Here is a 27,480-nt window from a genome sequence, read left to right on the forward strand (position 1 = left end):
AGCATAAAAGGTGACCCAAGAGAAATCTCAGTTCAGCCTTAATTGATAAGACTAGAAGTTGTTTCTTATAAAGCAGATTACACTTATTTTCTTACTCTTCCTTGTGACACTTTCTCATCAATACTTTTCTATTTCCTCTCTGTAAAGCAGGTGCTGAACCTGGAAGAGCTGCAAAATGTCATGCTTCTTCAGTACATGATAATGAATTGGACATTTTTCATTTCTTTTCCCAGAATATTTTGGAAATTACTGTTTCTGATGATGACATCATTCATGATGATGACAACACGATTGTGCTTTTTGATGTAGCTAAAATCCCGCTTGGGGAAAGAGTGCTTATGGCATTCCCACTAAATCCACAGGTAAGAGCTCCGTCAGACATTTAGTACATCTTGATGTCCATTCTCTTCCCTCTAATTAAAGAGGTGTGCTGTCTCTTCTGTCTTTTACCACCAGGATCAGCTTGGTGGTAAAAATGTAACAAAACTTATGAAAATCTTGGAAACTGTACACTAGTGACAAAATGGATGGCCTTCTCAAATTCCTGTTGGTTTCCTCTGGCAGACATCATGGCCAAATTCCCAAGCCCCAGAGCAGATGTAATTTTAGGCAAGCTTTGCACTTTTAATAATCTGACAGAAAATGACAGAGTTTATCTAATCCTCACAAAGATTACAAAAAGAAAGACAATACAAGGACAGGAAAATGGCCTGTTTCCACAATATTTTACTAAACACTAAGTCTTAGCATATGGTGTTCAGCACATGGAAGCTGGCAAGGAAGAAAGTGTGAAAAATAAAGGTTTACTAGGGAGACTTGTAAGGACCAAACACCCTTTGTTCTGCTAGTACAATTGAGATCTTCTTTTCCTTGGGGAAGAAAAAGCTGCCTCTGTCCTCTAATGCTGACAGTAGCAAGCATGAAACAGAATATTGTTACTTATTAAAGCATAAAGGAAACTGTGCTTCCAAAAATGAAGGTCACTTTGCAAACCTCTGCACATGCTAATAGAGACTGCTTCATTTTTTTTCTTTCTTTTATTTTCAGAGGAGGGAGGAGCTGGAAGTTGAGTTTGTATTGGAGAGCATGTGAGTAAAACCCCATTATTACAGGAGCAGCAGCTTGGAGTGGTGCATCGGTGCAGGGAAACCTTCTGTACACCCAGTATCATCTTAATAGCCAGATGCACCCTTTTTCCAAACTTAATGTGTACATCAGCAAATAATTGTAAGAAAGGAAAATGCCATGATGTGGAGAATGAGTTCAGAATTTTAATTCTGTGACTTTCTCTTACAATTTATATATTACTTACATAGTTCAGAGCTTGTTTTCTGGGGCTGGTAAATCCCCCTGCAGTAACAGTAGATTTTCTGGAGAGCGTTCTCTGGGCAGCTTATGGCTGAGGAGAATATCGCTACCCAATCTGTGACATACCTGTGCTATTAAGGCTGTTACAAACACTTTCCAGGTGCCTTATTGCAATTGAATAATTTCTGCTACGTAGTTATGTGGCATTTAGTGAAAAGGGAGCATACTTCCAGAAACAATAGGAAGGAGAAAAAAAAAAAAAAATTTGAGAGAAAAACGTGTCCTGTTCAGGACAGTATCCAGATATTATATTGTTTATAAAATACATATTATTTGTTCTTGCTTTCTAGCCGGGGTCCTCCTGAAACCATCATCACAAATGGGGCAATAGTGGTAAAATATCATTTGCTCTGTTCTCTTGTGTCCTTTCCCAGATCTTTCCTTACCTTAGCTGACTATGGTGGCAGTGAGCGAAACATTGCAAGTCTTCATTCTTTAGTGACACTTTTTGTCTTAGGAGCTTTATCTTTGAGGAGGCCAGCATGATCTTAAAGGAGCCTTCAGAATGCTATCATTTTCCTTTGTTTTGTCTGCATCCATTGAAAATTACAATGTGCTTAGCATAACACCATCTTCCCGCATGACAATGATGTTAATTCTCACTTTCACTGGATCTGGCAGAAGCCTCCAACAGAGCTGGCCCCCACATTCAAGCAATGACCCTTGCTACAATGACCTTTCCAACATCTGCCAGCACTGGTGGTGAGATGTCTGGAAGAGTAATCTAATTCTCTGTCCCCATCACATCTATTCTAGTGTCGTGAAGTAGCCTGCTTGGAAGTTCACTTGGACAGAAGGATGAAGAAGAAGCATTCTTCAGGTAAGCTTATGAATTCTTTAACTGAGTATTAACGATTTTACCCTCTCTAACAATGCCTAGAAATTGCATCATCCAAATATTAAGGCTTTAGTTGACCAGATCTAAGGTGATTTGTAAAAACTTTGCAGTAGGGAATGCCACCAGTTCTGCAGCAGGTGTAGGTTTGGGCTTCTGACTTCATGGGGAGCCTTGTGCCAGACTAGAAACAACATCAGATGCTTGTACAGAAGGTATCTAAACCCCAGGCTGAGATCCTGAAAACCTCTGCTGTAGTACTGCTAAACCCTGAAGAAGCTTACTTCCTTAGGTGTCGTAGTCCATGGCCGTAACTTTCCTCAGGATCTCTGACAGTTCAACTTCTGCATATGCACAGAAACACCTCATTTTTTGCAGGGGTTAGCCACTCAGCAGCTGGCTCCTGCCTGACCCTGATCAACATCCAGAATCTAGAAGTTCCTCTGCCCACATCCCCTGAGGGGCTGGATCTGGTAGGCAATCTCAGAGCATGCGTAACACACACCAGCAGGATTAGCTGATCTCTTGATATAAATAGGGTCATCTGCTGCAGAGTCAGACCTTATTTTAGGGGACTGAGAACTTTTCTTGCTCATTATTTGGCCTGGGATGAGGATGATTTACAATGCAAAGTACCTGGTTGTATTCACTGTGTCATGATGCAACAGCAATAGAAATGCAGCAGTCTAAAATTCAGTGCTATTCACATCACACTCCCATCCAGCTTCTTGCTCAGCCCATTATACAGATAAAACCACCTGTAATGTTTGGGTCTTGGATGACTTTCAGAAGACAGCTTTCTAAATAAAAAGGAAGAGGAGAAGGGGTTTGTTTAAAGCTACTTTTGCTTCTTTTTTTCCCTTTCTCCCTTTTTTGCAATTAGAAGTAACTTTTTGTGTGCATTTTATCTCATTGGTTTAGAGAATGAGCTAACATTTACAGTGAGAGGATCCTTTGAAGAAACCCAGAGAGTTTCAGTTGGCTGTGACTCCGGCTCCCCAGTCCCAGATCCCACTCTCTTCCACTATGCCAAATACAAGCAGCCTTCCCTGGATGTTTCACTCACAAAGAAGAGGAAACTTCCCACCTTTGTACGTTACCCTAGAACATGGTAGACAACACAGACAGTCCTATGATCTGACCTTTACATGCGAGTAGGCAGCAAGAGGAGAATATTTCTGTCTTAACCAAAAAGTACTCCGTGCTCCTTTTCAGTGTGCTTGCATGTCATGCGGAGCAAGAAGGAGAAACGTCCCCCTGACTCTCCCTCTCAAGTCGCTCCCCTCTGAGCAGGAAGTAGTATGTGAGGTAAGTGTCCGCTTTTAAAATTGTTGCTTTTAAAGCTTTTGCTTTTAAAAATTGCTGCTGGTTCCCAAGAGGCAGAAACTGAAGAGCACCTCTCTTTACACAGAGCCAGTTGTTTTCTAACCTCCCTCGCATCTAGGGCAATGCATAATGAAGTAAATTATTTGGAGCAAAATAAAATGGGAAATCCAGGGGAGAAGGAGGAAGAAGAAAAATGTCTAAGCTGTTGCTCATGCTCCTTCTATTGTCCATGTCCTTGGCCAGGCTGGAGGTCACTGGGTGCCACAGGGACAGGGGGTGAGGCTGCAGCCTGGCACACTGCCATGGGAGGCAAACCCGTGCCACAGTTACGAGTGCTCAGCCTCTTTTGGCTTCCCCTTGTATCTCACGTTGTTTTGTGAGAGGCTTTAGTTTCAAGACCCATGTTTAATGGTGGTCCCTTCCAGGGAAGTGAGGTGTAGCACCGAAGCTCTTCTGCTATTTATTTGTGTAGCTAAGGAGTACCAGTGCAAGCTACACCTGAGTTTCACAGCAGAGAGAAGATGCAGACTATAGATGATAATACCAAAGTCTTAATTTATTAAATCGCTGCACACCTCTGGGTACTAATGAAATATTGAGAGGACAGTCTATCTCTCAATCTCAGTTCACTGGGGTTCAGAGCTTTCTAGGTATAATGATGACCCAAAAGAGCTATGTCTCATTCTGAGTGGGGGAAAAGGACTGTTCTAAACAATATGTCAATATTGATAATTTTACCTTTTTTAAAATTTCAGCACAGAAAATTTGATTTGCGCTTTAAGGTGAAAGAATGGTAAGATACCTTATTTATCTTCCTTCTGTGTTTTTCCCCTTGGTTCTTTGAATTTGGATAGTTGTCGATCAAGTTCCAATCCCTTTGTTGCAGCCTGCATCCTGAATGCTGGCTTATCCTCCTTTCAGACTACAAAATAAAATGGACTTGGTACACAATACAGAGATTTTCAGTGGCCCTGAGTTTATGTAACGGGACTATACAGTGAGTTAAGAAAAGGTTTTATAAAGAACACACCAATTTTCTATTGATATTTTGCTGCAATCAAAATTATGTGCTAAGGGCCACTGTAGACACTCTTTGATACATCTACAACTTATTGCCAAATGCAGATTTTCAATAAAAAGCAGCATTTCAAAACAAATTGAAAGAAACCTTTCTATTTCCCAAGGTCAGAGGAAAAAACTAAAAGACCAAAGTCAGCGTGCCTGGCCATTCTAGGATATGAAGAAATTGAAATAATAAATGTGCCTGTATTTATTTTTTGAATGTCTCCTCAAAGAGATAAATGCAAATTAACTCAATCAAGTGATTGCTTATTTCTAAATCAAGGAAACACATTGTGTATTTTGATATATGGTTAAGGCCTTAGTAAAATATATAAGATGAATATGTTACATTATGTAACATATTGTAAGGGAAGTTCTCTTCACTTAAAAAAGCAGGTGCATCTTCTGTCATGCTGCAAATATGCTATGAGAGATACATATATTTAAAAACTTCTTCCTTACCACACCCAAGAAAGATTTTCATAGCAGCTTCCAAACTGCAGCTTTAGTGCTTATAAATATCCATAAATGACTATATACATGCCCCCCCCCCCCCCCCCAAAAAAAAACATCCGATCACAAAAGTCCACAACTTCAGTCCACGGTTCACAGGTATCAGTGGAAGTTTGCGCGACTTCTAAAAAGCCACCTTTAAAACACCGCCCTCTGCAGGCTGTTGGGTTTATGTTTCAAAGGGAACAATTCTGTTACTTGTAGCTATGTTTAATTTCAGGCATTTTCGGCAAGGAGAAAAAAACAAACCCAAAACCTCTTAGTCTAAAGGAAGATGTACTGTTGTTCTCCAGGAGCAAGCTAAAACACTTCATCTCTTCCTGCTTTGCTTTATATAGACCTGATGGTGAAGGCATGTCTATTTATGAAGCAGAAGCAGTTAAAATTCTGAATTAGACTATAAACGTGATGTGAGATACCTGATCTTCTGTTCCAGCCAGGACGACCTAGACATACGCCTGGGCTTTGACCTGTGTGCCCAGGAACAGGATTTCATTCACAAGAGGAAGAAGGTGGTTGCAGCCGCTCTGAAGGACATTCTCCAGCTGGAGGAGGACTTGCAGGATGATGAGGTATCTGAGACATAATTATTGTCTATTTTCTCCACAGCTGAGTGTCAAAATTTGTGTTCAACTCCCATTTTCCTGGAAAGAGTGTAAAGTTTCATGCACAGGCTATGGCTAACTTCTTTTCTCTAACCTAGGGAAGAAATGGGTAATCACAGGAAACGTTAATAAAAAACCTGTAGCCCTGTTGCTACAGGATGTAGCTTTGTGTTGAGCAGCAGTTGACACAATAATGCAGAGAAGGACTAGGTGCTCTCAGCACCAAAGCCAAAGCCTCTTTTAGGCCTCACAGTCATCTCAACCAGACCTAAACCATCGATTCAGCACTTCTTTCCCTCACAGTTGAGACTGGACTTTATTTTGCTGTGCCTTTTGTGCTGGCATTGAGGCTCCCATTGTGTGAGCACAGCACGCTGCCAGTCTGACTTCATCATCTTCTGCAGCTAGAGCGTGTGCTTGCTTGGCAAATGGGAACGATACCAGAGGGTCTAAGGCAGGGAAAAATCAGGTTTCTCTTTTTTAATTATACTTCCACAACTGCAGTGTGAAGCCTTAACTCAGATGCAGAGATGACAAATTTTCCTCAGTTTGCCCTAAACTGAGCTCAGCAGGTTTTTTGCACAGCTAGACTTTTCACACACAAGACCTTGCCTTTAAATGCCAGCACTAAGCTGTGGGCCATTTCCTTCCCCTCAGATGTAGAGGCAGCCATACTTCCCAGCAGAAAAATCTCCCTAGAGTCTCCTGATTTACACAAGAGATTAATTCACCCCAATGCATGGTAGCTATCTTTACTGTTAACAGAGCCAATTCATATTTACAGATTAATCCTTCCTCTAAGACTACCAGACCCTGAATTTCTCTGTCATCACAGACAGAAGTAATTGCAGCTAACTTGCATACCTAGTATTGTATGTATATATCTGGTAGGTGGAGTGAGCATGGTTTCTCTTTCCCTCTAGCAACTGTAAAAGGGGATGGTGTCACCAGCCTCTGGTCTCAGAGGTCATGAACTGGTCTGTCCTCTTAAACCCACCAGTCATGACACATCTACTATGGCCTGTGAAATAACTATACAATAGTAGAAACTGGCTTTAGCAAATTTCAGTAACAGAGAGGTAATTGCTACTCACAGGGAAACTGTGAGACAGCACCTATATTTTCTGGTCTGTTGCATCTGGTAAAAATCTGGTTCAGATGGCAGGAGGTACCATTCCCTCTAGCTTTTTGCTTGTCTGTGTTATTGGTTTTGCAACAGAGCACTGAAAATGTGATGTTTGAGATGATGGATTTTCATGTCCTAATGCACAGCTGCTTGGCAGAGGAAACATGAAGTATTCCTCACTTCTTCTATGCCCCGTTATTAATTCAGGTTTTTCTTCTCCTTGCAGACCGGTGGCATGCAGGATCTTTATTATTGTTTATCAGTACTGTAACTTTCTCTTATCTAGTCAAAGATGTCTCTCTCCCTTTTCAGACCATGTCACTAAATGCATGCATTTTGGGATTGAACAGGTACCTGTGGTGGCAATCATGACAACAGGTGGTGGAACCAGAGCTCTGACAGCCATGTATGCTCACCTTCTCAGTGTGCAGGAGCTGAATGTCTTGGACTGTGTCTCATATATCACTGGTTTATCCGGCACAACATGGTAAGACCAACATAAGCAGCCTTCATAGGAATTTTCTATATGTGATGTCAAGAAGTGATCTGAAGAATTGTATCATCTTTACTATCAAGAAAGGGCTTTCTTTCCTGCTGTGGCTTTTTCTTGTTTACTTCAGTGGGTATTTCCCCACATTTGGAATTAATTCAGTCCTGATTAAATACACGGATGGTACCACACACATATGTGCTTTTTCATGTGACTCAAAGCATGATACACAAACCTCCGTAACTTCCCAAAGCTCTGCTTCAGAACTCACACTTTTCCTTCTGGGTTTTTGTTGGTTTTTGGTTTTTTTTTTTTTAGGACCATGTCAAACTTGTATGAAGATCCTGACTGGTCCCAAAAGGATCTTAAGGAAACACTCAAAGATGTCCGGAAGCATGTGCTCAAAAATAAGTTCTTTACTTGTTTTGCCCCTGATCGCCTGAAATACTACTTGAAAGAGTTGTGCCAGAGGAAACAGGAAGGACATCAAATATGTTTCACGGATCTATGGGGACTCATCATTGAAACCATGTTACATGAAAAGGTACAATAGCATCATCCTTCTCCTCAGATTTCAGTATTTAGTGAATATAGCAGACAGGGCAGACAGTAAATCAAAAAATAGTTGAGACTGGAAGGGACCTCTGGAGGTTGTCTTGTCCAACAGCCCTGCTCAAGCAGCATAAGCTAGAGCCGGCTGCCCTGAACCATGGGCTTTTGAATATCTCCACAGGTGAAGACTCCACAACTTCTCTGGGCAACATATGCCAGTGTTTGACCATCCTTATGGAAAAGGAGTTTTTTGCTTGCTTGCTTGTTTGTTTGTTTTTTCAGATAGATGCCTAAAGCATGTGCCTTGGCAGTATAGTTATTTGTGTTTATTGGCTGTATTATGCAGATCTTAGCATCGTACCTGGTGCAGAAAGGGTGGGAATAAAGAGAAATAATGGGAAACTTATAGTATGAACAACTTCAAAACGAATTTGCATGTAAATATTGAAATGAAAATCCTGCTGTTCTTTTAAAACTGCTGCACAGTGTGACAAGGCAAAGAAAAATCACAAACCCAAAGACAGTATCTCTGAGTTGTTACAGGATTACGTCACCCTGTAAACATTTGCACCAAAAGGCAATGTTCAGGCTCTATTTTAGTATTCGTGAGTATTTCCTTTCCAATAGGCCATTTATACTTAAGAAAGAGAAAACACAGCCCCTGTAATATGATTAACCCCATGGACATCCCAGTTTCTACTGCCTGAGCGCAGCACAGTGGAAGAGATTCCCTTGGGGTGGGCTCAGCAGGGAGCTGTGGGTGTCCTTGCAGTGCCACAGACCTGACCCCTGACCGCACAGCCCAAGGGAAGCCTGGTGGCACGGCTGTCCTTCCAAGGGCTGCCCTGGTGAGGAGGAGCACCTGCAGCTCCCCTTCAAGGAGGATCTGAACTCAGCAAACCTTAGTACTGCTCCAAACCATCCTGCCCTTTCTACCCTGCCTGAGTATGCGAGGTGCTCTGCAGCAGAAGCAGTAAGGGTCAAAGCTCGCTGATCATTAACGCTGTCTGAGCCTTGGCTCTGTTACAGGCCTGAGAAAAAGATGATTTTCTGGGCAGGCAGGGAAGGGGTTACTCTTTCTGAATGAAATACTTCCTGCCAAGAGTGCTTTTCAAATATTTCCAGGCATTTTTATGAAACAAATGATGTCAATAACATTTTCTTCCCACCATTGAAATCTCATATTTTCTTCCCCATATGAACTTAATTTAGGACTATTTGTGTGCTGAAGTGCTGAGGCAGGGGAGGGTCAGAAGTAGGGATGACAGCACCTTTCTGAACTAAACCAGTGGGGAACATCCTGGTTGGAGTCTCGTATGCGCTGTGTTGTCAGAGCCCAGGCTTAGATGAAGTGGGAGGTTCTTTGTGTCATCTAACCATCCTCAGCTACTGTCCTTCTTCGAAACAGGAGGAGTCCTATAAACTCACAGATCAGCAGCAGGCACTAAACCAGGGTCAAAATCCCATGCCCATCTACCTCTCTCTCAATGTGAAGGATAAAATCAGCGACCAGGATTTTAGAGGTAATAATACTCCAGAATTGCATTTAACATTTAATCCCAATAGGGGTCAATTTAGGATTAGGTAAAGAAATCAGTTCAATGCACAGATACTCTAAAAGGCCAATCCACCTAAGAGTAGAAATTTAATAGTTAAATTTTTGAAGGCCTTAGTGTATTCAGCTGTATTCGGGATCAAAAGTAGGATGCTGGAGGACATTATCACGAGATTACCTGCTCTGCATTTCTGTAGAAAGCTTCAGAAATCTGAAGTTTGGAGAGAAATTTAGATGTAAGAGGACAATTCATTCTTCATGTTCACCACTGTGAAATGTACAGTGAATAAATGTCTGCTTGCAAAGTGTGTTAGAAACCAGTCTGCCTTAACCTGGCCAATATCGTATGTTTTATTCAACTGATTTGTGCCTCTGCTGCTGTAATCAGTCTCTCTTGTGCTTTTTCTTTCAGAATGGGTGGAATTCACCCCTTATGAGGTAGGATTCCCGAAATACGGGGCCTTCATTTGTGCAGAAGATTTTGGTAGTGAGTTCTTCATGGGTCGCCTGATGAAGAAAATCCCAGAATCCAGAATCTGCTTTTTGGAAGGTGATTTGTTGCTCTGGGGAAATGTAATGTAATATAATATAAACTGCTTCTGCACAAACCCCTCTTCTGAAATGAAGCAGTTAGTATATTTTTTTTGTCTGCCAGGAGCAGTCTATGGTAAAATATTAGAACTGATAACAGGTCACTCTCTGCAGGATTTTTTATTTTCTCTGCAATTTTATTCAGCTGGACAGATTTATTTAATTTCATAGGTAGTTATGCTTACTGACATGAGGCCCTCGCAATACTTATATGTCTTTGTCAGCAACAAAAGTTGTGTAACATTGCCGCTAAGTTAAAGCATCAGTCTCTTCTGCAACCCGAGTCTCTAAAATACAGCCTTTTATCTACAATGTTCCTGCTGCAGCTAACCCTGATTAATCCTCCAGGATAACGCTTCCATTTCAGAGTGCAAATAGGTCATAATATTTACCTTTTTTCCCTCTTGCATAAAAACAGTAAAAGCAGTAAGGAAATATTTTTTCCCTTCACAAAAGCAATCTCTTGCCTCATTGTTCTTCCTACTTCCACCAATTGCATAAAGGAAGTTTCAGGGGTTTTTTGAGAAGTTAAGACTTTTTGCTTGTGTGAAGATTTCACTACAGCTAGCGGTGAGGTGTAAGAAAGCAAATCAGAATCTCTCTGTCCCTGGCTGCAATGTCGAACAAGGTATCCAGGTCTCCCCTTCTGTGGTCATTACTGCCAGCAGGTCACCAGACCCCTTCCTACACCTCCCACCTTGGCACTTTCTTCCGCCTTTCTCTAGAGCGATGCTGGGACATTTCTGCCCCTGTTCCCTGCCAATGACCAGCATCCCCTCATTCAGACAGTGTTACTTACTCCAGTGACACAGTTATTTGACAGGTTTACAGCAAATTCCTTTGCACCCCAGCCCCTGAACAGAGCAGGGACTGGCTATGTAGGTCTTGCAGCTCTTTCCTGCATGGCCAAGCCCTTCCCTCTGACTGCAGGCTGGCATTGCTGGGTCAGGCGATCACCAGGCTGCTCTGGTGCAGCCTTTTCTATCCATCACTCTGTTCCTCCCAAGAGCGCCAGGGTTAGTTCTGCAGTTTGGAGGGTTCAGGAAGGCACGGTTGCGCACCTGGCACATTTAACCATACCAGGTAATGGTGTTTTATCAACCTGAAAGGCTGCAGATTGGTGGCAGTCTGGACTGCCCTCAACTTTGCTACATCTGCTAGTAGAGGAACTTGAAAATTTAACCCACATATGCCCTAAACCCTAAAAAATAAGAAGGCAAATCAAAAGACTCATACATTTACACTTTCTATTTTCAAAACTTTTAAGTCAGCTTCCTCATTCTAGGGGATATTAGTGTATGAATCTTGAATGTTTTGTGGTTGACAGTCCTGCATGATAACTACATACCTGTAACAGGATTGCGCCAGAAATAAATAAAACCTTTAGAATTACAAATCCTGGGAACTTGGGGAATAACAAATGTTGAGGACAGGTGGAAAGTATTAAAATGAACTTGACAAAATGTTATTTGCCACATAACAAAAATGAGTGTGTTAGCAGATACACTGGAAATGCTACCAGCCCTCTTACTAAATGTCAATAAATTAGATTCTTTATGTACATTATGGATTCATATACTGATTTATAAAGACAGTCCCTTTTATTTGTACACTAAGAAAACATAATGAATAAAGTTTGCTAGAGAATGCAAAAGGTACTGAAAGTCATTGTGAATGAAAATGCTTCCAGATCTCTACTGGTTTACTTTCTGTCATATATATCCCATGCCACAGGGATCTGGAGCAGTGTATTTTCCTTGAATCTTATGGATGCTTGGTATATATCTGTTCATTCAGAAGACTTCTGGCACAAATGGACCCGAGACAAAATTACTGACATAGGTGGGTTATTCTTATGCCATTATGTTATTTTCTCTCTCTCTCTCTCTCTCTTTTTTTTTAACCCTCTGTGCTGCTATCCTCTCACCAAATTTTTCAAAGCCATTTTGGATTTCCCTCTTCAGGGATTCCTGTAATCCACATGGAACCTAGGAGGAAATTCATGCTGTGTATCACAGGATGGCAATCATTTGAGTTGTGTGAGAAAAGAATCCATGGGATCTGTCACAGGAGAAAAAAGAGAGAATGGCCCTCATATGAACTATTTTCAGGGCACAAGGGTAAAACTGGAGAAGAACACCCTTGCAGAGTAGGAGAAGCTGGAAGCCTCCCCTAGCAATCCACAGTCTTCTAGTTCCTCTCTTGGAAGTTGGAGTATGGCATGAGGCTTCACAGAAACAAGAGCAAACACCATCCTTGCATCTCTGGGGTCTACAAAACATGGATACAAACTTCAGTACTATTAGAAGTCATTCCAAACTAGTCATAAGGATGAGATTTGCAAAACATGCTACCAAATTAAGAAAGATCTGCAGGGTGGGATTTCAAGGAGAAATACAAAAGACAGACATACTACAGAGAAAAAAGATGAGAAGGAAGAGAAATGTAGGGAAAAGAGTGATTTATTTTATCTTCTTGCACTTATAGGGTGTAGTTTCCGGTTGTTAAAACAAGGAGCTTGCATTTGCTAGTGAGGAACATTAATTATGTTTGTGTGGCTGAGACATTGTTATTGTGTGGCTTTTTATGTGTGTGGCTGAGAGAGAAACTGTAACATGGAGTAGCAAAGGAAGACAGGGTAAGCGCAGGATATTGTAGTGGATAAAATCATAGAAAAGCAAAGAAATTTATAGTAGGTGAGACGGACTCTTTTGCAGTACAAACAAGGCCTTTACCACTGTGGAGTGAGAAAAAGAAATGGATTTTTCAAAGGTTACCTGCAAAACTGCGAGATTTGTGGAGATCCTAAAAATAAAAAAAGAAGTCCAAGTTTTGCCAAACATGTTAAAACAAATGATGATTGAACAGATTGACATCAACAATGAAACGACATATGAGAACTGTTATTTGTTCTTCTGCAGATGACGAAACCCTATTCCCTACAAGACCAAATGAGCTGGATACTCGAGTGGTTTGTCCCACCGACAGCTTTTCAGACATTTTCCGAGATGTCGCCACGTTACGTCCAGCAGCTTCAGAAATCCATAACTTCCTGAAGGGCTTCCAGATGAACAACAACTACCTAGAGAGCGAGTTTTCCAAATGGAAAGGTATGGCAATAGCACCCTGCTTTTAGTCGTATTTTCAACCATCCTTGTGAAAAAGAAACAATGCTTAAGAGATTATCAAGCCGACTGCCTTTTTGTTCTGTTCCCATCCTCCGATAATATTTGAAACTCTTTGTCACTGAAAGCTGAAATTATGTAGCAGGTGAGGCTTCAAAACTAAGTTCTTAAAAATTTCATGAAGTCTGGCAACTGATAGATGAAAAAGATCCTGATTAGTCAATCAGCACACGTCTACTGATGGACCAGCCAGCCAGCCTGCACGCTAGTTGCATGGCACTGGTGCCATCATATGCTGTCTCTTGCCCGGCCAATACTCAAGGGATGTGGGAGGGAGCCCTGTTTCATGTTACCTTTTTACTTGTAAGTAAGATATAACCTCTGTAACAGTATTCCCTGTTACCCAGTTTGGGAATTTGTGTTCAGTCTGGTACTAGATCTTCCATGTACCTTAGTAGCTGTGCCCCTGTTCTCGTAGTGTGCAAGGCACCAATCGTCTTTAACCTTCAGCATGTTGAGACAGTGAGGTGCCACTTTAATTTTTTACAAATTAAAAGAAAAAGCCAAAAAATCCTGACCTAATCAGAATCACACACAAAACCAGGGGATGGAATTAACTCTGTTCTCCTGAGCCCCAAGTTAATCCTTCTTAATTAGAGGAAAGCCAAAGAAATTGCAGAGTAAATAGTGAAAAGAGGAAGTCAGATGAGGAACTGAGAAATGACTGAACTGCAGCTATCAGCTCTATAGGTAGGTCTAAGACCCAAGAAAAGCTGAATTCCCTTTTTGTTAACAACTGTCTTTCCTCAGCACCTCTCTTGCATCAAGCATCTCCTCTGAAAAAAAAATGGTTTTTTTTCTAGACTGTGAGCTTGACTCTCAGCCCAACCACCTGACAGCAGGAACAGACTACCTCATCCTGATAGATACTGCATTTGCCTTTGCTACCAGTTACCCACCCCTTATGAGACCGGAAAGGAAAGTGGATGTCATTTTGCATTTCAACTACAGTTCAGGTTCCCAGACAGGGGTGAGCCTTGTACATTCTTCTTTACTGATTTCTCTGTTTCGTCACTGAGTTCCCAGAATGGCTGATCCTCTGCTAATAGAAACTTTTTTCCCCCAGTATCTGGGAAGTGTAAATAAGCTAACAGTTTACCAGGGTCACATATCTTTATTGAACAGTACAAGTGTTATCAGGAAGTAAGAATTTAGTAAACTGAATCTGCCCATTTTTATGTGTAAATGTGTTTTAGCTGATTTGAAGGCAGTCAGATGTAGAATGAATGAAGCAAATTGCATTTAAAAATTGTCTAAGACTTCCCAATGCAATCATACATGTTCTTATGCATGAGAAAACGTACATTCAGGACAATACAACTGTAACAATAGAAGGGTTTGATGCAGAAGACCAGATATGCAAATAAATGCAAGAATAGTTTGTATTTAGGAACTTTAAATTCCTTAGGAATATAAAGTTGTCTAAGGGCAGCATTTTTAATATCCAAATGTGGGATGTAGGTTTTCAAAGACAGGCATGTGGACCCAGATCCATCCCACTTAACCCTGGCCTTCCCAGTCTTGGCTCCATATACAGTCTACAACTAAGATGGGTACGTGCCACAGTCAGAACTTGGCCCTTACCCCACAAACATTCCCAGTGAAATTGGGTTTTGGTCAAATTCAAAGTGCTTCCTGTATGTTCTGATGTTTTCTTTTGTTGTGTTTTCCTATTGTGGCAACCAGCCTCTGAAAGAAGCCTCTAAATACTTTGCAAAACAGGGAATTCCTTTCCCTACAAAGGTGCCAGATGATCAGGAAACCCCACATGTGAAGGAATGCTACATTGTTGGTGACAAGGAGAGCCCAGAAACACCTATTGTGATATTTTTCCCTCTAGTAAATGATACCTTCAGGGACTACAAAGCACCTGGTAAGTTTACAGTTACCCATCACATTAACAGAGGCAGCAGCCGTGTTGTTTCTCTTTTTTACTGTGCAATATCTGTTCTTCAGATCATGCTTCAAACACAGATGCAGACTCTCTTTGCTTAGACCTGAACCATCTCAAGAAGCTTAAAATATGTAACTTTTCCTGGACAGTAGAGCAGCAGCTGGGATCAGTCTTTGGCCATATATCCCTCTTCATATTTTTGGGGGGGCTTTTCATAGGTAGATTGTGGAGTTTACCAATGAAGTATATTTGGTTTATCTCCTGTGGCAGAAATTAGCAGGGTTATTTCCTCTCATACTCGTCATCCTTTCATATTAGAGAACACTCTGGGGAATCTAAGGATTTCACCATTTAAAATAATTGGCAGGCTTACAGTTAGGCAGATAACCTTGAAAACGAAAGTGTGAACTAGCGAAGTGATGAAAATATAATACTGAGCCACACTGAAGTGATGAAAATACAACAGTGAGTCATGTTGACAGTTTCTGTTCACTTCAGTGAGTCCTACTTTGAAATTTAAGTAGAGTTTCAATAGCAACATTGCCAGTCACTTCAAAACAGATGAATTCTAAGTCCTGGTACCGTATCCCACAATGCCATATTACCTCTGTCAGTGCCAAAAGTCTCAGTTACTCATTCTCCAGATGCTAAAATTCCTAACTCATGCTGTGAGAACACTTTTATTTTTTCAATCACTTCAAAGCCCCACAGTATACTGAAACCCAAAAGTTCTAGGCTGGTATATAGTACATTAATTTTTTTCCTTTTTTTTTTTTTTTGAAGCAAGTAATAAAAAATCGTACACTACTTTTGCTTTGTAAATATTCTGGATTGAGTTCATTGCACATTTGAGGTATACAACTGGGGTTTTGAACAGGATTCAAATAGTCAAGGGTATTTACGCAGGTACACACACCATTCTATTCCAGCTGTTATCACAGATCAGATAACTGAAAGGTTGGTTCCTGCAGTTGCCCTTTGTAGAAAGAATTAGAGACAGGAGAGAAGGAGAAGGAACTAGAACAGGAACTGAGAATTGGCTTCTGTACTACTCTTCTGCAGTGCTCTGTGAGGGAGTTTGCCTCCCTTCTCCCCCTCAATAATTTACAGAACCCAGGGATGTTGTGCCTAATTCAGTTATCTAGTATCAGGTGTACACAGATGATGTGCAGGTGCTACATGTCAACATAAATTATCATGGAATCTAAAAAGGGGTGTTACTAGGTATGTAGAAGATGTATATGAAGATCTGCATGATACCTGGATATTACATACACTTGAGGCAAGCCTGTGTTGCCCAACCGGTTCAGCTGGTAGCTGCAAGCTGAGACTAAATGGAGAGAGAAAGGGTCCTTGTCCAGCCCCCACAGGTGAAGTGTCAGCTGAGCTGACACGGAAGGGTTCAACCCATGCAGTTTTTTGGGAGTGCTGCCACCTCACAGCTGAGACCTGACCTCCATAGCAGCAGGATGGATGCTGCAGAAAGTCCTGGGAGGCTGTGAATGGATGTCTGCCCTTTGTTAGTGACAGGCAGAGATCAGCTTAATTTATAGTGCTTCAGTAGCATGCCCTAGCCCAGATCTAAATTGTTTAGCATGTGAAGTATTAGTTCAATCACATGAACGAGCAGTTTTTCCATAGCCAGCTCATCCATCAGCTTGTTCAGCAAAGGGAATTTAAAGCCTGAGCGATAAATGAGTAAAACTAACATATTCAAACCGGGTTACTTTTGCACTGGTTAGACTATTCCATGATCAAGTAGAAAGGGGATTCTCTGTGTGAGGCTTAGACTGCTTCACTGGAGTGGTACCAGTTCCTTATAACTCTCTCTGCAAAGCTGGGAGGAGCATATCTTTCAGACTTGGAGAGACTCTTCGAGGAAAACCTGAACCCTTTGATCAATGTCGTTAGATCAATGTTGTTAGAGAAGATTTCCCAAATGCATGTGGTCCTGTCAGTAAGAGACATGCTGACTTTTCCCAATGCCTGCTCCCCTGCTTTGGTACAGGTGTTGCAGGTATCTGTGACTGTGGAGGGTGATTGTTCACTATGGTAGCACCCTCTTGCCAATGTGACAGTCTCACTGGAAGCTGACAGAAAAATTCTCTTCCTCTGAAGCTTTCTAATCTGTGATGAGGAGAGATCAAGCATTATATTTCCTGCCTGTGTTAACCTGTGTTATCTATCCCTGACAGTATTATCTATCATTTCTGGGTTGTTATTGCTCTCTTTCCTTCATGCCAGCTGTTAGAAAACCAAGGAGTCCGTGGGAATGATGGGGAAGGAAAAAAACATGTGTGAGCCCTCATGTCAGGTGTACAGGTTAGCACACAGCAGTGGATCTCCACATCTTCAGGTCTCTGGCCCAGGGGTGGCATCCTCAGCTGTCCTTTAGCAGTCAAAGGCACATACTGGAGTCCAGGAATCTGCAGAATATAACCAAATTAATTGACCTCCTCCCTTTCAAGAACCTGTTTGTTCTATGTACTAACAGGTAGATAGAAGTTCAGCCTGCCCATATGCTGTGTCCCATCAGTGCAGAGTCAAGCAAAAACTAATATGGCCAAGTGGGCTTCTTGCACTCCCTGAGTGCAGGCAGAGAGTGCTTGCTTTTGCTGAGTTCAGGAAAGGCAGGTTTGCCTACTGTGCACTGAGTATATCATGTAAAACACACCCTCAGCTCAGAGGGTGCATGTTGCATCTACTGAGTTTAGTGTAGAGATGTATTTCCACCAACTCAGTAAGTGGCGGTGTGTCTAAAACAACAGCTAAATCAAAACCACTCATGGTGTCACTGTCTAAAGCAGATGGCCGGGTACAAGCTGAGATTAGCTATTATTTTGAATCACAGGTGGCTTATGAAGGTCCTAGCAAAACAAGTCAGGAGATGTGTTTTACATCTTCCGCATCTATGAATCTGTTGAGATTTGTGATTCCCAGGGTAAGCTTTGGGTATTTTTTTGCCCTGTACCAACAACCTACTGTGGAGGTCCTTGTGAATATTTGCCCTGTCATAGCCTGCAAATAAAGTTCTGCATTAGCTTTGAATCTGGTTTCTACTGTCAAATGAATTAAAATAAATAAGTTTATTGAATTTGTCTTGAGATCATAAGATATGACAGACCTAATATTTCCAGAGACGACACTTGTGGGACTACCTGCCTAATTGTTTTGCCTGGGTCTGTGATATATATGTTGATTATTCTGCAGTGATGAAATGGGCATGAAAAGCTCTTTCAGTGTCCCTGCCAAATCTTAGTGATTCAGGGAATATCAGGGTCACTCTCACTGTTGAGGTTACATAAAGCCTGTAGTTTTTTATAGCAGTAGGTAACTCAAGGAAATTACTGTAAATATTTGCACTGTCTGCTTCCGGGATATGTCCAGACAATGACTCTGTGAAGTCTCTCAGTTTAGATAATAGCATCTGATTGTTTAGGTCTGTCTTCTGTATTTTTTGATAATTCTTCCCAGTAGGAATCAAGACTTGATGTAGCAGATTGTGCTAGGTTGTGCTGGGTGAAAGAATATCTGTCAGGTCACTGAAAACGCAGGTGTGCTTTTGGAAAGCTTGGGTCACTGAAATACATGGATTTTCAGCAGCCTATTTCTGGAGGCATGAAAGCATAGTAGTGAGGGAAATAACACGATGTAGAATCGAAGCTGGAAGGCACAGAAAGTGGCAGTGGCTTCAGGCCCATCACCTGGAAAGAAACCATGCTGTCATGAGGTCCTTGCTGCTGTTGTCTGCTTTGGGAGAAGGGGAGGAAAGAGAGGAAGAGCAGTTGTCATTTACTTTCACCTTGGCTAGAAGTGTAGGGTGCTCCGATGGCTGGGAGACAGCTGCAAGGCAGAGGCTGGGGCTGGGAAAGTGTCAGTGCTGAGAGGGACCTGGGGACCATGTTGATAGCTCACTCCAGAGGTAAAGGAGGGATTCTCACCCTCCTGTGCTCAAAAGAGGAACTACTGTATTTGGTTTGGCATTTCCAAGAGTACCCAGGACAACCCCGACTTGCCTCACCACCACCAGCTTCTCCAGCCCCTGTTGCCAACCACATATCCCAGCAATAAAACGCCTGTGGAGGGAAAATTTTGGGTTGTGATCCACTATGTGTGCATGCCTGAGAAACACCCAGACCCTAATTACTTTTTGCTAATTAACCAAGTCGTTATTTGTGCCTTAGGTGTGAAACGTAGTCCTTCAGAGCTGGCAGAGGGTGATGTTGATGTTGCCAATACCTGTGGTCCATATTACATAAACAATCTGAGTTATTCAGAGGAAGATTTTGACAAACTGGTGAACCTAAGTTACTACAACGTCCAGAACAATAAAGATTTGATTCTTCAGGCCTTGCGCACCGCCGTGGAGCGGAAAAAGCAGCATAAGAAAGAGCAACCACTGCAAAAACCTCCCGATGGGGATGGTATGTGTGTGCCTGATAGAGAGGGAACCCAGCATTTGGCTGACTGCCCAGCACTAGGGAATATGAAATAAAATAGCTCTGAGTCCTGTTAACGAAGAAGAAAAGGAATTTGATTACGAAGTGAAGAAAAGCCAAAGAATGCTAAGAATAGCACTTCATTTGTCATCGAAAATGCTAAAGCCTGGCTGTCAGTGAAGGGAATAAACACAAAAACCCAGAGCTCTTCCTTAATGAATTAATGTGCTTCCCTCGTTGGCAACCTCAGGAGCGTGGCTAGGTGAGGCTGTGCTCTGCTCGTGCTTGCAGAAGTGACCTTTCAAGCCAAGGCCAAAATGCATGGACAAGGAAGTGTGAGGAAGTTTACATTGACTATGTTTGTGCTCTACCTGTGCTATAGAAAGAGAGGATTGTCAGTCCAGAAATGCAGCAGAGAACAAAATCCATTGTCTCTAAAACAAAACCATGAATCCCATTTGTGAACTATGGAGTCTTTGTGTGAATGTAAATAAGTATTAGACTTTATATAATAAAACACTTTTTTGGAGTCAGTTACAGCAAATAAACATTTTTCACAGCAAATACATGTTAAAGCCATTTCTTTTAGGTGCTTCTTTCTCTACTAGCCAGACACTTAAAGACAACATGCTGACCTATGTCATAGCTGCTGAAAAATTATTGAACAAGAAATTATACCTGCTCCAGACCCAGAGGTGAACTGCCCCAGGATCCTGGGACCCCTTGAGTTTAGGGTTACATTTAAGACCCACCTCTACAAGAACTGACTCCTGATAATTTATTTTATTAAGATGGATTTAAGTGTTATTGATACATACGAAATGTTTAAAGCTTCAAACTTTTTGAGACTATTACATCTGAAAAGACACCAGAAACACAGACAAAGCAGATCTAAAATTGTATATGTAATATGACTCACCCAAATGTGATTTTTTAACTTGCCATAGAGTATTGCAACTGAAGTTAACAGAACACTAACTTTCAACTTTCTGAATCTTTGGTCATCACATTAACATGGCTCTTTTCAGGTAAGCGGTCTAGTTTTTTGACAGATGGAATCCCAAGACTCTGTTTATTCTTTTTCTAAATTAACTTTTATTCAATGCTATTGATTTATTTATTAGACATATCTACAAGCCCAGGTTTCCTACAGGCTTCCCTGCTCCTCAGTTCTGCTGTAGTATCTTTTGTCAAGAGATCCTGTTATTGTGGGCAGAAAATGGAAGCCTTGCAAATCCCTTTGCTCTCAAGGTCGAGGGTCTCCTCCTAGGTGGTGCCCAGAAACATAATCCTTCTGTTTACCACTTAGGTCAGTGAACACTTACCTGTGGTGTACACTACAGGAGCCCATACAGCTCCCGTCTGGGCTATATGCCCAGGGTTTACCTCCCACAGAAACATGAGAGCAAAGGCGGCAGTCATGCTGATGCATGCTGGATCTCATCGCAATATGGGATGGGATGTAGCCAGAGGGCACAGCCAGACCTGAGAATTTGGAAGCACTCCCAGATTCCCGTATACAGTTAAGAGCTGTATTGTCTTAAGGGCAAAAATTATCCCACTAACAGCAGGAAGCTTCTAGGCAGGAAGTCTGAAGACAAGCAGAACAAGGTGTGTGAATGCAAACACTTCCCTGCCCTTCCGGCAGCTTTCCACCAGCCACGAAGGGGTCATGGAGAACAATGAACACTTTACCCCATTTCAAAAAGCTTACGTGAAATAATTATTTCGTACCTCTGAGCTCTCTATATTCAACAAGAACACAGAGGAAAATGTCAGGGCTGATCAAAGAGGTGGAATAGCTTCCACACAAGGGGCGAATAGATAAGGAATCTGCACCCTAGAAAAAGGACAACAGCAGTGAAAAGCAGAGAAGAGAGATCTACGAAATCTGGAGTGCCCCGTGAGAGATGAACAGGGAGTGACTGAGCACTTCTCTTCTAATATAAGACCTGGAGGGGATCAGACAAAACTAGCAAGCAGCAGGTTCAAAGTTAACAAAGTAAGGTAGTTCTGTAATTAAGTTACAGACCTCTTGACCATGGATGTTGTTGTTGATAGAAGCTTCAAAAAAACTGATTGATGCATTCAATGGAAAATTTTTGAGGACTAAAAAACCCAAAGGTTCTGCATCTGCCTCAGTCCTGCACTGAATCATCAACTCCCAGAGGCTGGGAGGACAGTCTGAGACAGTATTGTACCTGCCCTCTTTCTGTGATGTTCTCCAGTCACTAAATACTGGATGCACCAAAGACAAGTGGGAAATCTGTCTCACCCCAGACTGCAGTACTTAGGTTTTCCACAGCTCAGATATTTTTGCAGATAATAAATGATCAGGAGTAGTCAGAACTCCTAAAGATGTGGTGAGACTACACTCATTTGAAAGAAATTACTGAAGTAACATGGAGAAGATGTAAGTAACTGCAAGGATAACTTAATTACCTATAGACTAACCTATGGGGAAAAGTCATGAAAATGAGAGGAATACAAAACTAAACTGTAAAAATGGGTTTGTAAAAAATGAGGAAGCCAGTCAGCAAGACCCTACATGAAATGGTATAAAATCTTTAGACTCAGCATGGAAATTGCAGCAAAAGAGTTGCAAAACACATGCACAGCCCTAAATAAAGTGTGAAGCAAGTAGCCAAGAAAAGGCAGACTGGTTAAAAGCTTAGGACTGAGCATTGTTAAAGCCTAACATCTGTTCTTTGAGGAAGAGCATGTGGAGGAGGGAGATGGAAAGGGCACATCTCAACCTGCTGATGTATTTAGAAAAGAGCTGGAGTGTATAGAGAAAATGTGGTATTCAAGATGCAAATTAGGAGGAAGAAAGGTACATAGCTAAAAATGTGAATCAGTAGATGTGCTGGCCCAGCAAAAAGGGATTTAAATAAGGATGTTGCAAAGGAGCCAAGGCCATAAGTGTGTAACACAAAAGATACACTTCTAACATAATGTTTACACAAAGACTCAGGAAAAAATCCCCCTCCTCCATTTTTTTTTTTTTTTAACTGGGAGCCCAAGCATTTGTTTTCCAAGTAGTGAGCGAGCACAGACAAACTTTTGTGTCAGAGAAAAAAAATTACTCATTTTCCTGCTTTCTTCAATGCTTTAGTGAATGTGGTATTGTATTCCGTTAAAATATCTTGTGAAATCAATAGAAAAGGTGATCCTCCCTTGTGGCTTAACACAGTATCAAGACCTAAGCTTAAAGCTAGTGGTTGTATCTGCGACACACATCCCACAGCAAAATTTCAGTGTTCTACTAAGAATTTTCACTGCCTTCAAAACAGTTGCCTCACGCCGTAGCTAACCCCGGCGGCGCTTAGTCACACACTTCTCTGGCGTCCAAAGTCAGCACCCATCACCAGAAAAACACGAAAAGCATTCGGGCGCTTCTGTCTCCAGACCGGAGCTGTCAGAGGGTTTCTGGCTTTCACTGCAAGGCGCCGAAATCTTAGCGTGGAGGAGCAGCAGGTACAATTAACCTCCAGAGGCGGATTTGTGGCCAAAAAAAAATAAATAATAAAAAACCCCCTTCTGATTCTGAGAAAAATAACAACATCCCCCCTCAAAAACAAGCCCACCGCCAAACCCACCCGACGCCAAGGCGGTTTACCTCAGGGAGACGGGCGCTGCCCGGCCCGGCCCCGCCCCTCCCTCCCTCAGCCGGGCCCGCGCAGCGCTGCTGGCTCCGCCCCCGCGCCGGGGCCGGGACCGCCCCCCGCTCCCTCTCCCCCCCCCCCCCCGCCCTTGCGGCGGCTGCGAGCGCGGGGCGCTGGCCGTCGAGCAGTGCGGCGGGATGTTCAGCTGGCTGGGGAAGCAGGGCGGCGGGCGGGAGCGCGGAGGCGGCGGCGACGTGGTCCAGACGGTGACGGGGGGGCTGCGGGACCTCTACCTCCGCAAGCTGCTGCCGCTGGAGGAACACTACCGCTTCCATGACTTCCACTCGCCCGCCCTGGAGGAGGCCGACTTCGAGAACAAGCCCATGGTGCTGCTGGTGGGGCAGTACAGCACCGGCAAGACCACCTTCATCCGGTAGGCGACCCCCCCCCCACCCGGTGCTTGCGCCCTTCCTTCTCCTCAGGCTGCCGCCGCGCCCGGCCCCGCTCGGCGAACGCCGGCCGGCGCCCCGCCCGCCGCCTGCTCCCCGATCCTCCCTCGCCTCACGCCCGGGGCCTTTCTGCTGCGCGACAAAAGACCTGCTACGCGCTCGCAGCCCGGCCGCGGAGCGGGGAGCGCCCGTCCCGCTGAAAGGCGGATAACCGCTCCGCAGCGGGGGGCGGCAGGGCTGGCGGCGGGCTGCTGCCGGCGGGACGGGGTCGGCGGGACGCGGCCGGCGTCCTTCCCGAGGAGCGGGGCTCATCCCGGAGCCCCCCACGCTGTGTCGAGGGTGGGTGCCGCTCCCCGCTCGGTTACATGGTCTGCGGGGCGCCTGCCAGCTTCCTGTTCGAGAATATTATCTCGATTTCACGTTCTGCTGAGAAAGTGTAACCTCCTTGTACTTCCTCTTCTCTTTTTTTTTTTTTTTTCTTAATCTCTAAATTATTTCAACCGGCATCGGCCGTCACAGACCATTTAACCTTACCTCCCCTTCTTTCCCAAAAGTAGTTTGATGCATAGCTTGGATGTGAAGATCAGAGAGAAAACACACGGTATCTGGAAAGTCCTGGGTTTTTTTCCCTGAACTCTGGTGGTCAATTGCGTTGAACAAGCAATATCACTAATAGGGCAGCTTAACAATGTTGCTGCTGTTGTAGTATTTTCTGTCTTTCCTGTCTTCCTTATTGCTAAGTTTGTTAGCAATTTTTAGGAAGCTAAAGTGTGCCTTGGGTATTACGAGCTTGTGAATATTTTGCATACGTTTGAGTCTGTTTGCCTCTCATATGCCCCTTACAGATCAGTCTAGAGTTATACAAAACTCTCCAAAAGACACTGAGTGGTCACTTGGATCAAATTTTGACCTACTTATTATGTCTGAATTTCATTACGTACTTCTGTAAACTTTACAAATGTTTCTCTTTCGGTTCCAAAGGTTACCAGCAGCCTTACCATAGCACTGTTTTCTTTTTATGGTACAAAAGACCTACCTCCCTCTTCATTGAAGAGCAATGTTTGCCTTTACTCATCTGAGAGCTTTTCAGATGTTTACAGAGCTAATCATGTTTCATTTCTGGTTTTACGACTAGGTACTTGGAAGCTTGAAGTTGAACCTGTTTTTTCAGATGATGACTGAATTCCTGCAAACGCTTAAAGTGGTTTTGCTCAGAGGAATGTTTTAAAAAATAGCAATAGGGCTATAATTAAAAGAAGAGAAACTTAGTTTCGGGATCCCCAAAGGTAGTCACAAGAAAGCCTGTGTTTGTGGGGAGGGTGATGTGGGTTTTCCTAACATTTCTCTAGTCATGCCGATTCATTTTCTTCTTTAAAATTATAGTTGCTTTGTTAGTCTGTATATATTTCCAGAGAAGTGTTGTTACCTGGCTTATGGACAGGGGACGATGAGAGCGTGGGTAATACGGAGACAGAACAGTCCCAATACGAAGACAGAACAGTTCCAAATACGTATGTACCAGAACCTGTTCTGCCCGTCAGCTGAGTTGCTGTGTCATTTGCATTTCATAGGAAACTTTTTGCTCCTCCTGTAAAAGTTTGCTGTGGATGACAACACACGTTCTTGATTTATGGACGTTCAACTTCCCTGTCCTTTACAGTTGCCCATATTTGACTGGAGTGCAAGTCAATATTGCGCTTGGAAACATTGATATTCCTTGCAGTGCCTTAGATGTATTTCTGGTACTGTTGCTTTGTGAGTAACTTATCACCTTAACCATAAAATACTGAGCAATAGGGTTGACTGATGCTAACGTACAGTCTGAATGAGAAAAGTAGTATCACTTATTACAGCTATTTCCAGCTTTTTTTTTTTTTTTTTTTTTTTTTTAGCATTGATCACTGCTGGGTGAAGATGTCCAGACAAATTTGACAGACACAAAGTTTTCAAAGATGTTTTCTCCTGAGTTTTATTAAAATATCTGACTCAATGGAGGAGGTGACTTATACTGTGATGCACCTTTCTCTTTACCCACTTACCCCTTTCTCCTGTCCCCGTTTTAGGTAGATTGCAAAGTGGAGAAGACAGGAATTGACTGTGGAGCCCCAGTCTAAAGGACCACAGTCTGACCTCCCCATGATGAACATTCATTACATCAGTGTTTGCTGTAGAATAGATAATAATTGGCAGAATCAGCATGAGAAAATGCTCCATTCAAGGTGGGCAGCAACTTGGACAATAGTGTCACAGTGACTGTTACTCAAAATGCAATTTAGAGGAGAAAGAAAAGCAAAAAAGAGAAGTGCTTGTATGCTGAAGGCAAGACTTAGAAGACATGGGAAAGTATTATACTATCCAGGTCAGCCACAAATAAATTTACCCTCTGAATTTCCCATGGAAAAAAAAGTCATGCACTCTCAAGATCATTATAATTCTGCATTTATATAGATAGTTTTTCTTAGAATTTAGACTACAGTTGTTTGGTTGGTTTTTTTTCCCCACTAGTCTTTTAACAAGCAAACATTATTTTAAAATGTAATTAAAGCTGCTATTTGTTCCACATTTCTCCATTTCATAGACAGGAGGGCATACTAGATCTACTGAAGTGTTTACTATCAGCTTTATGTGTGGACATAACAATTCTGTTTAGCTGACAAATACTCATTTGGGATTTACTTTGATTTAGACATTATTGTGAGAATTTCACATTTTCATACCTCTGACACATCCACATCCACCTAGTTCCTTCCACTAAGCCTTCATGGAAAACAGTGATCCAGCAATGACTGAGTGTCCCTGGGGAGTAAGAACCAAACAAATGCTTCCAGGTCTCTTAACAGCTCTTCTGATTTTTCACTTGATGCTGTTTATCCTTTTTGCACTTGGAACAATGCAGTGAAACCGGCCAGTTTCGCTAAGGTGTAGCGTTGTGATACTGTTTTATTCAGGTGTTTATTCAAGTATCTGACAATGCTGACAGTTCAAACAAATATATCCAGGCCCAATATTAATAATTGTCTGATTGTTTTTAGTGGGGTGGGAGGGTGGGTGAGGGCCAAATGCTTATCTTGCTGCTTGGCCTTGCAGCTTCTGTAATTCTCTCAATTTCTCCTGGCTGCTTTAGGGAAAGAGAAAGGAGGGACAGGAGAGGAAAATTGTAGTGTATGAAAAAGAGATAGGAGCTGGTCAGTGCAAGTTTGTAGCTGCTGACCTTTTTCTTTCCTTCTGACAATGAATTAAACTTCTAGTCTAATAGTGGTTAATTTGTTATATAGGTTTTCCATTTTAAAAGTGTAAGAGACTGACTTTTTTTTAAAGAACTTATGAAGATGAGGAAAAACAAAACTAAATTCCTCAGCTTGCCAGGCTGGGCTTTTACTTTGCTCAGAGGTATTACTCAGAGGTTAAAATGGTAAACTTCCTTCTATTTAACTCAGCCAGAGCTGGATTTTGTGAAAGCACCCTTTTGTATGCATAATGTCTGGAGTCTGCAAGTAGTGTGCAATTGCTTGTATGGCAAGAATGGGCCGCATCTATTTCTTCAGGGGGGAAAAGGTCCCTCTCAATTTCTTTGGGTGAAAGCTGGAACTTCTTTGTTGCTAGCTCTACGTGAAAGTCTTACTTGAGTTATTTGGAGTAGAATTCTTACACTAAAGAAAACACCTGCTAGTTTTGTTGTATTTAAAAAAAACCCAAAAGTGTGGAGGATTTGGTGGAGTATGGAGGTGAGCAGCCTTATGAAAGGAGACTTGAGTTTGTCTCCCAATGCGTCACAGGGTATTCCTGCTCAATGCTGCTCTGTCCAGCTCACCTGCGTTTGTGTGTTACTGTGGCTTAGCTGAAGCATTTAGACTTCAGATGATTATCAGTATCCGCAACTGTGAG

The 27,480-nt window shown here is 42.4% G+C and overlaps 2 protein-coding genes across 2 annotated transcripts in view; both read left to right on the top strand.

The window, feature by feature from the left end:
* LOC104319649 (cytosolic phospholipase A2 epsilon-like) overlaps nt 1–20,097 on the top strand; it is a 38,700-nt gene extending 18,603 nt beyond the window's left edge. The window contains exons 5-21 of the mRNA XM_069784391.1: nt 234–362; nt 1,048–1,088; nt 1,659–1,701; nt 2,125–2,188; nt 3,125–3,294; nt 3,419–3,511; nt 4,285–4,322; nt 5,541–5,676; nt 7,186–7,322; nt 7,644–7,869; nt 9,286–9,400; nt 9,845–9,982; nt 11,758–11,865; nt 12,945–13,133; nt 14,012–14,178; nt 14,895–15,081; nt 19,287–20,097. Of these exons, the coding sequence (XP_069640492.1) occupies nt 234–362; nt 1,048–1,088; nt 1,659–1,701; nt 2,125–2,188; nt 3,125–3,294; nt 3,419–3,511; nt 4,285–4,322; nt 5,541–5,676; nt 7,186–7,322; nt 7,644–7,869; nt 9,286–9,400; nt 9,845–9,982; nt 11,758–11,865; nt 12,945–13,133; nt 14,012–14,178; nt 14,895–15,081; nt 19,287–19,597 (2,292 nt within the window). The 3' untranslated portion in view covers nt 19,598–20,097. The remainder of the gene's footprint in view (nt 1–233; nt 363–1,047; nt 1,089–1,658; nt 1,702–2,124; nt 2,189–3,124; nt 3,295–3,418; nt 3,512–4,284; nt 4,323–5,540; nt 5,677–7,185; nt 7,323–7,643; nt 7,870–9,285; nt 9,401–9,844; nt 9,983–11,757; nt 11,866–12,944; nt 13,134–14,011; nt 14,179–14,894; nt 15,082–19,286) is intronic.
* A 3,211-nt stretch (nt 20,098–23,308) lies between these two features.
* EHD4 (EH domain containing 4) overlaps nt 23,309–27,480 on the top strand; it is a 33,513-nt gene continuing 29,341 nt past the window's right edge. Inside the window, exon 1 of the mRNA XM_069784390.1 lies at nt 23,309–23,579. Coding sequence (XP_069640491.1) covers nt 23,344–23,579 — 236 coding nt within the window. The 5' untranslated portion in view covers nt 23,309–23,343. The remainder of the gene's footprint in view (nt 23,580–27,480) is intronic.

Source organism: Haliaeetus albicilla, chromosome 5 (genome assembly GCF_947461875.1).
Source record: "Haliaeetus albicilla chromosome 5, bHalAlb1.1, whole genome shotgun sequence".
Classification (NCBI taxonomy): Eukaryota; Metazoa; Chordata; class Aves; order Accipitriformes; family Accipitridae; genus Haliaeetus; species Haliaeetus albicilla.